The following is a 12,455-nucleotide window of genomic DNA, read 5'->3' as shown; positions in this document are numbered from 1 at the left end:
AAAAAAAAAAAAAAGCCCCCAGAGAGATTCCTTGCACCCTCTCAATCATGGAGGACACAAGAAAAGGATGGTCAACCATCCACAAACCAGGGCACTCGGCCCATGCCAGATACAGACTTTGTTGACAGTGCCCCGATACTGGAGGCTCTAGTGGTTTGACCTGACGGAAAGACTAAGGCAGCTCTCTAACCTGTACTCTAACTGAAACCTGCTGCTCTGACTAATTGCCCTCTTAGCCACTCTTTGCCATGCAAACATCTCAATTTTTTAAGAGTGTTGAAGAGTTAAATTTCATAATTTGTTATAGACCCCATATAATAATAATAGTATTATTAATAAACAGTTCAACTAGCTTCACAGTTGAAGTCTGCTTTATGACTCTGGATTGAAGCACACTGCACAAAACGGTTATGGGCTCTATTTCTATGTGTGTGGGAGGGAGAGTTTTTGCAAAGAAAGGAATTTCTAATTGTTGATATAGCAGATTTTTTTTTAAATCATTCTTTTTCTATAGTGTTTGGGTTTTTTTGTTTGTTTGTTTGTTTGTTTTACTTTTTATTGGTTCTTTGTGAAATTCACATCATGCAACCCAATCCCACTCATCCTCCTGTCCCTTTTTTATCTGCCCTCCACCTTACAACCTCTCCCCCAAAAGAAAATAAATAAATAAATAAATAAAGCCAAAAAATAAAACAAGAATCAAAGGTGAAGAGAAGGGAGGAATGGGGGAAGATCCATGAGAGAGGGTTCTAGGAGAGTGAGGGGGGCTAATATTGGGGGCTGATATTGGGATATAAAATGAATAAATAAATTTAATAAAAAGTTTAAAAAATAAAAGGCTCAAAAATGACTGGTAATTTTAGGTTTCCAGATTTCCCTATTTTATATAAACTATTCTTAAGTCTGTGAAATTATCATCCATCACATATATTAATGCACATTTTATACTAAATATCCAATATTGATAATAAAATAAACTATACTTACTGCAATCTCTCTACAAGCCGACATAGATATTCCTGTGCCTTCGATTTGCTTAAGTGCATATTCCTTTTCATCTTTTCTGCATGTAAACAGAAAAAAAATAAAAACAGCTTTTATTTTTCCATATTACTTTTAGATAACTACAAAAACAATGGAAACACATTTACTCTCTCATAAATATGTAAACACTGCCATTATGCCATGCATTGCTTATTATTTTTGACAATATTTCTAGTATAGAAATATAAAATATCAAAAGAGAAATTCCTGTTATAATAAAAACACTAGACAGAGCTAAAGCATGCATTCACAGTGAAGAGAACAGGACACTGAAGTCAGCACTAGAGCAAAAAGTAAACAAGCATAAATATAAATTCAAACATACTTAGAGCACTCCCACTCCTGAAATCTATACAAGCACTCTGTTAAAACCACCACTACAGAAGTAACTGACTGATATAAACTACCAGCTGATATGATTAATTAGCTCCCAGTTGCAAGGCATCAAGCAGAAGCCTTTAAGACTTCAAACCTCAGCACCAACAACATTGCTTTCTCAAAACACTGGTGGAGAAATCTACTAGTTAAGAGACAGTTTTGAAAACAAGCAAAGACAGGATTGGGAATATAAGGAAGCCTGATAGTTACCAAGGATTTTAACCAATATAATACAGTGTTTCAGTAATGGGAGGAGGGGTAGACTAGTGGCTACCTTAACAGATAATATCCTCAGAGTACAGACCAGAACCAGCCACAAGAAGGCCCCAGCTGACTGTGATTTGAATAGCTGGCAAACACAAAGCATGCTGTGGATTGTTCCAATAACAGGGACATAATCTATACCCTCCAGTTTTTATCTTTTGGCTGTATTAGACACTGGTTCTCAATCTGCGGTCCCTCTCCTTTCTTTCTTTCCCTCCTTTTCCCTCTCCCCCTCCGCCTATCTCCCAGGTCTTCCTCTGTCTCCCTAGCTAACTTGGAACTTGCTGTGTAGACTAGGCTTGCCTGGAATTCACAAAGCTCTCCTCTGCCTCTTTCCCCGGTGCTGAGAGTAAGTGTGCAACACCATGTTCTCTTATTTTAAGTGGATCTCTTGTATTATATACCCATAGTTCCATGTTTCTGCCTTATTCACTCTAACTCTTTTATCAAGAAAAAGTGTGCTGGAAAAAAAAAAACAAAAAACTCCCCAAAAACGCCTTGCAGGAAGTCTGTAGACTTTGATGTCTGGCCAGGTAGTATGTTAATGGTAAGTCCAGTTTCCTCATCTGTTACAGCTTAGCTTTGCTGGCTGATTGGTAAAAGGTGTCGAGAATCAGACTAAGGACTATTAGCTTGGGGACACACACTACAGACAATATCATTAGCCAAAGAGTAGAGTTGTTCCTTTTTAAAAATCTGCTGTGCATTGCCTGGCTGAATATTTTTGGTTTTGTTGATATGGAACTGTATAGATGAAAGAATTCTGATGTGGAAATAACTGGGAAGGAACATTTGACTTACTATTCTAAAATTATGGAGTACAAAGCAGGGTTGGGCACCAGAAAAAGATTAAGGAACATGTAGCTTTATTTACTAAAGAAATATGAACTTGAGAATGTTTGCCACAAGACACCTCACCTGCAGGTGAGCCAGACCCAAGGGCATGGGAACAGAAGAGCTGGCTCTCCTGTCCCTTGCTGGCTGCAGCACTGGATGAGCTAGCTGGGGCAGTGCTAGAGAGCCGGCCCTACTGGTGGGGGTGCAGGGGCGCTCTCAGCTGACCAAGGTCCAGGGCTCTGCACACCCCAACATCTACCCCACCTGTGAACTGCTGGAGCATATGAGAGAGCCCATCCTGCATGACACAGAGCAACAACAGGACACCTGCCCCTGAGAGCCGAGGTTAAAGGCATGTGCCACCACCTCCCAGCGCCAGGGCCACCTATCATCATCTTAACCACCTATTTAGGGGAAATAAGTGAGTTACAGATGCTTAACTCCCGCCATCAGTCTAAAAGTTCTATTTCTTTGCCATTATGTGCCAATCAAGGTAATTAAGCATCTCTTTTTAAGACAGGGTTTCTCTGTGTAGCCCTGGCTGTCCTGGAACTCACTTTGTAGACCAGGTTGGCCTCAAACTCAGAAATCCGCGTGTCTCTGCCTCCCAAGTGCTGGGATTAAAGGTGTGCACCACCACAGCCCAGCCTATAACTATAATTTAATAAGTTCACCACAGACTACTCTTTTGATATCTGCTATATTTTCTGTTTACCCAAATGTTCTGTAAAGGCTCTGGAATTTATTAGGCCCTGGGACCAATCTTTAGGAGCACTATTTTTTTTTAAAGTAATTAAGAGATGCTTAATTGCCGGGTGTGGTGGCGCACACCTTTAATACCTAAGGCAGAGGCAGGCTGATTTCTGAGTTCAAGGCCAGCCTGGTCTACAGAGTGAGTTCCAGGACAGCCAGGGCTACACAGAGAAACCCTGTCTCGAAAAAAAAAAAAAAAAAATTATAGTTCACTAGAAGCATGGGAAATTTGCTGTCTATCTATTTAGTTCTCACCCTGACACACTCTAGAGCAGTGATTCTCAACCTTCCTAATACTATAAAATTATTTCTGTTGATACTTCATAACTATAATTTTACTACTGTTGTAAATCATAATGTAAATGTCTAAAATGCAGGCTATCTGATATGTGACCCCTTCAAAAGGACTGTTCAAGTCCCCACCCTCACCCCAGGGTGGAGACCCAGGTTGAGAATCACTGCTCTAGCATGGCTTGAGAAAAGGAAACCACACTGAGGAACCGGCAAGCCTGTGGGCAAGTCAGTGATATTTTCTTGATCAGTAGGAGGGTCCAGCCCACTTATGCAGTACCACCACCTCCCCAGGTCTTGGACAGGTGCTTCAGGGTTGTGTAAGAAAGCAAGCTGAGCGAGACATGGAGAGCAAGCACTGGTCTGGTTCCTGCTTTTGTTCCTGTCTCCAGGTTCCTGTCAGTGATGGCCCTGTAAGATGAAGTAAAGCCTGCCCTTTCCTTTTTGTGGTCAGTGGTTTCTCTCAGCCATAGAAAGCAACTCGGACATTATGTGTTATCAAAAAATATACAGGCTATTCTATTACAAATAAATATATTGAAAGTAATCCAAAAAATTAAAAGCACATGTTAGAGATGCAGGAAGTTGTGTTATTTAATGGTACTAACAAAATGTGATATTCCGCCGGGCGTGGTGGCGCACGCCTTTAATCCCAGCACTCGGGAGGCAGAGGCAGGCGGATTTCTGAGTTCGAGGCCAGCCTGGTCTACAAAGTGAGTGCCAGGACAGCCAGGGCTACACAGAGAAACCCTGTCTCGAAAAACCAAAAAAAAAAAAAAATGTGATATTCCTGAAACACCTGCTGACTTTAAATAATCTTTAGTTCTTTCAAATGATTTAGGCATACTGGAGGAGGCGGGTTAGGACAGGGTCTCACTATGAAGCCCTGACTGGTCTGGAACTCAGTATGTAGATAGACCAGGCTGGCCTTGAGCTCTGCCTGCCTGTGCCTCCAGGGTGCTGGGATAAAAGGAGTGTGCCATTGTACCAGGCTCGGAGGCATATTTTGAGGAACAAAGACAAACAATAGGAAAAGCTTAGACTATCCTTTCCCCTTTCTTCCACTGTTTCCTGACCATTCAGTGACCACTAAAAAGCACAAGCAGCTGACAGCTAGCAGTGCAAGCCAGTGCCCCTCTTACCTGGTGTGTAGGGACTGCCGAATGCACGCACGGAACCAGTGTGCTTATGAGACTGGAAATGCAATGCACATGCCTCATGCCTAATAATCAAATTAACTAACAGCTATCTATTACTGAATATTTAAAGATATTAATTCTTAAAAGTATAAAAAGCTTTTTGACACATTATTCACACTGAACTACAGCTTATTTTTCACTGAAATCTTTCAAGTCCTAGTTCTCCTACATGAGGTGCTCCAGAAACTCATGGATTTGCAGTTTTATTTTTAATACTGTAAAGAATATTACACAATCTGGATAGGTTATTGTTGCTATGGAAACTATAAGATTTTTTGCAGTAAGTCAAAAAGTGCAAAATTAACACATCACATTAATAGCTTTTAAATTTCATATCCAGGCTGTCAAAGGAATTTGAAAGCTTGAGAACAGACTGAAGCACAGGCCTCTTACCCTGAATTATATGGAGAGAAACAAGGAGCAAACCTAGTAATTATTTTACTTAGAAAGCTTAAATTTAACTTTCATATGCTAAAGTAATAAAACCTTGAAAAACCTTCAATTTTAAGAACTGAAGTTTTTAAATTGAGAAGGAATGAAGTACATATATCATTAAAATTTTTTTTATGTTTGTCACGTGGTAAATGGTGAAAGGGCACACCTGAGATTCAGCATAAGAAATGGGGAGGTGTCAGGGGGCATTGGACTCTTTTGACAAATTCAAAACCTCAGCATAAAGACCATAGGCACCAGACCTGATACACACTTTTAATCTCTGCACTTTGGAGGCAGAGGCAGGTAGATCTCTTGAGTTTTGAGTCCAGCCTGTGCTACACAGTAGAACACCTAGGGCCTGACAATCTAAGTTCAAAATCCCCAAGACCCACATAATAGAAAGAGAATGCACAAGCTGTCTAACACACACATGCACATACACCCACCACACAAACAAATGTAAAGGAAATGTTGTAAGACTGCTAAGTGATGCATCCAGAAATAGTTCAATTCAGGCACACGAACGAGCCAGGGAAGCTTGCTGCTCTCTTCTATGCTGAGGGTCGCAATCCTAGGTGGTAGCAGTACTTACTACCCCAGAGCATAAGGGTGCCCTTTTGTGGGACTAGAAGGACAGCTCCAATAATAAAGTGCCTACCTTGTAAGGGAAAGGGAAAAACAGTCTGGCATGTCAGGCAGCACACTGTGTCACTCCTGCCGTGGGGAGGCCGTGGGGAGGCTGGGACAGGCAGCTTCTTAGGGCTCACTAGCCTACTTGGCTATTTGACTACTCCCAGTCCACTAAACTGACACTGTCTCAAAACAACAAAAAAGGTGGGTGATGCCTAAAGAACACCTAAGGCTGTCTTCTGGTCTACACACACATATGCCCACAACAGTAAAAGTAACCCCTTCTTAACGTGTGAATGTTGTCGATATGAGCACAGGTGCATGTACCTATGTGAGTGCAGGAAGAGACCCTGCCTCACAGAAATGGGCAGAGAATGACACCATGGAACTTCTGGTCTCCATATGTACATACAAACATACACACTCAAACACACGTGCATTTACACACATACACACACACATACACATTCATACAAACACATCCTTTAAAAATTTTGAGTCTTTTAATAAGAAAATTAAAATCCATTTTTATTTCTGATGAAAATAGAAAAACCCTATTTTATTCCAACAAACTACTGCGTTCATATTTTGACTTTCAAAACTATGTCAAACTCTGAAGATGAACAAATTAAGAAATTATATTGGCTATCACAAGCCTCCTATAAAAGAAATTCTGGGTGATTTAGTGGGAAACATAAACACTATGCGCCTTGCCCTCAAGATATGCCCAAGGAAGGCCAGGCAGAGTGCACACAACATGAGGGGAAGGAAGGCAACCCCATGAGCTATCCCTCTAAGGGAGGATCTCCCAGCAGGGGAGAGCTGAGGATGTCAGGGAATCCAGGCAGGCATGCAGTAAGAAATAGCACACATGAGTAAGCAGCTAGTATCAAGTGTGACTGCAGAGCTCCAAGCGCACAGTGACAGCAAAGAGGCTGGGGAATGAGCTAAGCAAGTAGGGACAGACCAGGTTTTTGGTTGGTTGATTGACTGATTTGGAGTTTGTTTGTTTGTTTGTTTTGTTGTTGTTGCTGCTGCTGCTGTTTTGTTTGTTCTTTTTTTTTTTTTTTTTAAAGACAGGGTTTCTCTGTGTAGCCCTGGCTGTCCTGGAATATTCTCTGTAGACCAGGCTAACTTCACACTCTGAACCCCTGCCTCTGAGTGTACTGCGTTTAAAGATATGGGCCACCACCTCCCAGGGACAGTCCATCTTTTTAAAGAACAGAGTAGATTCCCTCACAGATTCCTTCTCAGAAAGTAGATTGTGATGGCGAGGAGAAAAAACAAAACAAAACAAAACAAAACAAAACAAAACAAAACAAAACGGTAGCAGAACATGGGAAGAAATGATGGGCCAAGTATGGTGGATCACACCTTCAATTCCAGCACTCAGAGGCAAAGGCAGCTAGATCTCTGTGAGTTCAAGGTCAGCCTGGTCTTCATTGAGAGCTCTACACCAGACAGGGCTATAGGCAAAACCCTGTCTCTAAATAATAAAATGATTAAAATAAACATATTTCTGAATCAAAACTGGTATTTTAGTAACAGTTTGGTTGAGTATGTGAAGGAGAAGATGGCTGAGGATGGGTGAAACCTCTACCTTGTCTGAGAGGCAATACCATCCACCAAGAAGACAATGGCAAAGCCTAACTTGAGACCTAGAGATAAAATTTCATTCTAAGTGCAATGAAAATTACCTTTCACTTTTTTGTCAACTTAACACAAACTGAAGTCATGTGGGGAGAGGGAACTTCAGCTGAAAAAATGCCTCCATCAGATTATCCTGTAGGCAAGTCTGGGGGGACAGTTTCTTAATTAGTGATTGATGGGGGAGGGCCCAGCCCACTGTGGGTGGTATTGGGGTTGTACTAGAAAGCAAACTGAGCCAGCATGGAGAGCAAATCAGTGAGCATCATTCCTCCGTGGTCTTCAGTTCCTGCCTCGAGTCCCTGCCTTGTCTTCCTCTGATGATGGACAATTAACTATAAAAGGGAAGAAAGAAACACTTTCTTCCCCAAGTTGTTTTTGCCTGTGGCTTTCCTTACAGCAAGAGAAAACAAACTAGGACATTTATGTTCTAGAAAAAGACTGAAGGCATGTAAAACTACTGCAGGGAAACTGTGAGGCGCAATAGACCGTTTGCTTAAGAAGATCCACAGGCAACAAGTGGAAGCAGCCTTGACACCACTTCCTTCTACTACCTACCAAGTGCAATGTTCTTCATAGCATGGAAGTAAGAGTAAGACTGCAAGAGCAGACACCTCTAAGTCATTTCAGAGGTCTGTCAGTCCCTCAGGGGTTACCCTCAAACCCAACATGAAGCCCAGGTTGGTCTTACCCTACCTATTGTAGGCCAAGTGCTGGCCTCAGAAACAGCACTGCCTACTGCACCCGCTCTGACTGAGGCGTGAGTGACGACAGAGGAGCAGGACAGGACTAAAGACAAAGGGGCATCGGATTAGAACTGAAGCTTGGTAAGTGTGAGCCTGTGCGTGTCCTACTGTTGTACTGGAGGAAGCGCACAGGGAAGAAGGTCAGTCCTTCAGGTCTAAGAAGAAACTAGGGCCAAAAAAAGACAGAGCCAGGGGAGCAAAGAGGCAAAAAACTGAAACTGCTTCTGAAGGCACACTCACCATAGCCCGTAGAAAACAAACAAGTCTATATAGAGATTTATCTCCTGAATCCTAAGAGAATTCAAATGATATAGCTCTCAAAGTATAAGACCCAAGACTGTGGTACACTGTTAGGTTTTAAAAGTAAATATGACCACTAAGACGTTCATTCTTCAAACTTTATGATACCTGAATCTTGCCAATATTATTATTTCTCCAAGAAGATGCTAGAATACACCAAAGTATGTCCTTTCCTTTAGTAAGTGACAATCCGACTCTGCAGGCTGGAAAGCTTTAATAGCACACACAAGGAAAAAGCAACACACAGTAAGTATTTGGAATAATGGGAAGCCAAAGTTACTTTTCTGAATTACTCAATGAATATTTACCCAGCACGGTAGTAGTGATGTATTTGGAACCACTGTTCTTATTTTGTGATAGCATGACTTTTTTCCCTAATGCTGACCTAACCTAGAACCTTGCCAGGAAAACACACCCCTATTGATCTATATCCCTAATTGTAAGGCAGGGTCTTGTTAGGTAGGTAGGTTAGGCAGGCCTTGAATTTGAATTCATGGGCCTCTATGTCCTGAGAGCTTGTGTTATAGGCACTGAGACAGCACCATATCAGAGTAAAATTTTTTAAGTATTACATTTTTCAAAAATAAAGTTAAAAACTGATACTGACATCCTTCTCCCTGGTCTAGCCCCATAACTGAGCCCGATACTTCCCATCCTGCCAGATATAACCTAGGTCCCATGTCCAGTGCCTAGGCTAGTCTGTCCATCCCTACCTCTACAAACCAGAGGCCCCTCCCATGCCACATACTCCAATTTGGCACAAGTCAGTGGAAGCATCCAGAATCAGCCAGAATACCACGAGAAGTTCTTTGGTGCACTTCTCTGTACAAAGTGAAGACCGGCCAAGACCAGCAAAGCACTGCACAGTGTACCAACGCAAGAACATCCTCTCATCGTTTATGGGGTTCCATTTATATTCTTTCTAAAATATTACATGCCCTCTCAAGTATCTGTTTTCAGCAAAACATAACATGCCCTCTGACAAGACAGCTTCGGGAAAAGCATCATGTGACACAACTGAGCTAGTAAAGAAACCAGAAATTCACACTTCAAACTACAGAAACCAGAAAGTAAAAAGAGACTACTGCTGGTGCAGCAGATAACAGAGCAGGGTCCAAGTGGTCTGACCATGGGAACTGGAAGGGGGAGCGGGGGGAGGGGCAGGGTGGTCCTTAATTAGGGATCTAGGAGGGAGATAAATACAAAAGTAGAAAGAAGGGTAAGAGAGCAGTAAGAGTAGCTGAAAGGTTGTAAGAAACACTATTAACTATTTTCTTTGTAAACCACTACAATACAGCTAAGTCTGTGCACACACACACACACACACACACACACATAGTGTAAATGACATTTCCTCATCTGGGCTGACAATTTGGCTCCTTCCAAGAGCAAAAAAACACCTAAACAAATCCAACACTGGACATGAGAAACTTTCTTTGGTGTTTTCAGGGATGTCCAAGAAACTCCCAAAACATACAAGCTCTTTGCTGTTGTCTATGGTTGCCACCAGAGGTAAGAAGTTAAGCCCCTGTTGCTGAAGATACCTTGCACTTCAGACACAGGGTCCAGAGGCCTGTGAGCTAGAACTGACCTAAATTTCTCCTCGCTGAGGGCTACCTTTCACGACACCAGAAGACACCATGCAAGCTTCCAAAGGAAGGGAGCAACCAACAGCCCTACCCCGCTATGACAGCTATGAACCACAACAATGACCAACACGGCCTGATTACCTAAGGGTGCAGTAGTGACACACCTTCCTTGCCATAACCAACAGCTCTTAAGTGACCTAAGAGCCACTGGATAAGAAGGAAACCAAGCCTCGTTCTGAAAACCACCACAATCCTTAACAAATTCTAAACACTTTTCTTATACCCACAGGTAAATGTAGTAGTCCTCACCCTTCATCATGGAAAGTTTTCTTTGCAAACAGAGACCATTACAAGAAATCACAACCAACCAAAATACAGAGTTGTGCAAGCTCGTCTCAGCCATGACGTCTACAAAACAACTCCCACAGAGAAGGGTCAGGGAACTTTGCAGAAGAGGGGGCATAAAGACTAAGAGCCAAAGAGCTTGCTATGAGATTGTGCCTCCCAGTAAATCAGAAGCTAAATCAGAACCAACATGCCTGCTTAAATATGGGATGAATGAGGACAATAGATATGTAAAGTGGATGTTTCCCTGATGGGGTGGAGGAGCCCAAGAAGCTACACAAAGAGCTACAAGCAATTAAGGAGTATTGAGACTGGGAGAAATAGGCATCACCAGAGAAGAGGACAGCAATTGGTTATCCAATACCAAATGTTCAGCCCTGAAAACATATATACATACATACATACATATATATACACACACATATATCATATATGCATATATATACATACATATAATGTTATATATATATATATATATATATATACACGAATGAAACATACAGACTGAGCAGCTTATATTTATGTATTTAGGAACATATATACACATACATGCACATACATCTAACACCAATTAATGAAAAAAAGAGGCCATGAATTTGACAGGGGGAATCTATGGAAGGCTTGAGAGAGAAAAGGAAAGGGAGAAATGACTTAATTACATTATAATCTCAAAAATAAAAAATTAACAATGATACTCTATGTATCCACATAGATAACCTTATTTCTACACCCCTGCTTTTAGTATTTTTAAGCAAACTCATTCGTAAAAAGTACAACTGAAACTTCTTTTCTTGTCTGCATGATAATGGCCCTTTAAAATAATTCTGGGAGCCGTGCATCATGCCCTGCGCTGCCCAGACTATCGAACAGCACAGTTAGGATGGCTAAAGGTGACCCCAAGAAACCAAAGGGCAAGATGTCTGCTTATGCCTTCTTCATGCAGACATGCAGGGAAGAACATAAGAAGAAAACCCAGAGGTTCCAGTCAATTTTGCAGAGTTTTCCAAGAAGTGCTCTGAGAGGTGGAAGACCATGTCTAGCAAAAAGAAATCAAAGTTTGATGAAATAGCAAAAGCAGATAAAATACGCTATGATTAGGAGATATAAGATTATGGACCAGCTAAAGGAGGCAAGAAGAAGAAGGACCAAATGCCCCCAACAGACCTCCGTCTGGACTTTTCTTATTCTGTTCCAAATTTCGCCCCAAGATCAAATCCACAAACCCTGGTATCTCCAATGGAGATGTGGCAAAAAAGCTGGGTGAGATGTGGAAGAACTTCAGTGACAGTGAAAAGCAGCCTACGTCACCAAGGCAGCAAAGCTGAAGAAGTATGAGAAGGGTGTCCCTGACCGTAAGTATAAAGGGAAGTTTGAGAGGGCCAAGGGGCCTGCTAAAGTTGCCCGGAAAAAGGTGGAAGAAGAGGAGGAGGAGGAGGAGGAAGAGGAGGAAGGAGAAGAGGAAGATGAATAAAAACTCTGTCTCCTTGTGAATACCTTAGAGTAGGAGAGCGCTGTGATTGACACATCTCTGATTTGAGTCGTGTCTACTGCCCTTGTTAGGTTTAATTACAAAATTTGATCACGGTCATTTTTCAAAGTGTCAGTGGTTTACATGAAGTGGCCGTGGATGTCCGGAGCGCCCTAAAACTGTATCAAAGTTGTACATAGCTCCAAACATTTTTAAAATGAAAAGGCACTCTCGTGCCCTCCTCACTCAGTGCACTTTGCTGTTGGTGTGACAAGGCATTTGAAGACGTTTCTGGATTTTGTTCTCAACTCGTAAGGTAGTGTTAACTATATGGCTATTGGCCAGAAATCCTGAGTTGTCAACTGTACATATCTATAGTTTGTAAAGAGAGCACAACAACCCAGACAGATTCTTTTTTTTTTGTTTTTTTTTAATATTTATTTATTTATTTATTTATTATATGTAAGTATACTGTAGCTGTCTTCAGACACTCCAGAAGAGGGAGTCAGATCTCGTTACGGATGGTTGT

General features: G+C 41.6%; 1 protein-coding gene and 1 pseudogene across 3 annotated transcripts in view; one reads left to right on the top strand and one right to left on the bottom strand.

The window, feature by feature from the left end:
* Positions 1-12,455, bottom strand: part of Cdk19 (cyclin dependent kinase 19) — a 139,852-nt gene that overhangs the window by 90,074 nt on the left and 37,323 nt on the right. For all 3 annotated transcript variants that reach the window (XM_021173711.2, XM_021173712.2, XM_029482436.1), the window contains exon 2: positions 988-1,063. In XM_021173711.2, coding sequence (XP_021029370.1) covers positions 988-1,063 — 76 coding nt within the window. The remainder of the gene's footprint in view (positions 1-987; positions 1,064-12,455) is intronic.
* Positions 11,339-11,929, top strand: LOC110302907 (annotated as a pseudogene).

The sequence above is a fragment of the Mus caroli genome, chromosome 10, assembly GCF_900094665.2.
Source record: "Mus caroli chromosome 10, CAROLI_EIJ_v1.1, whole genome shotgun sequence".
Lineage (NCBI taxonomy): Eukaryota > Metazoa > Chordata > Mammalia > Rodentia > Muridae > Mus > Mus caroli.
The sequence above is the reverse complement of the archived record's forward strand: the minus strand, read 5'-3'. Positions and strand labels throughout refer to the sequence as shown.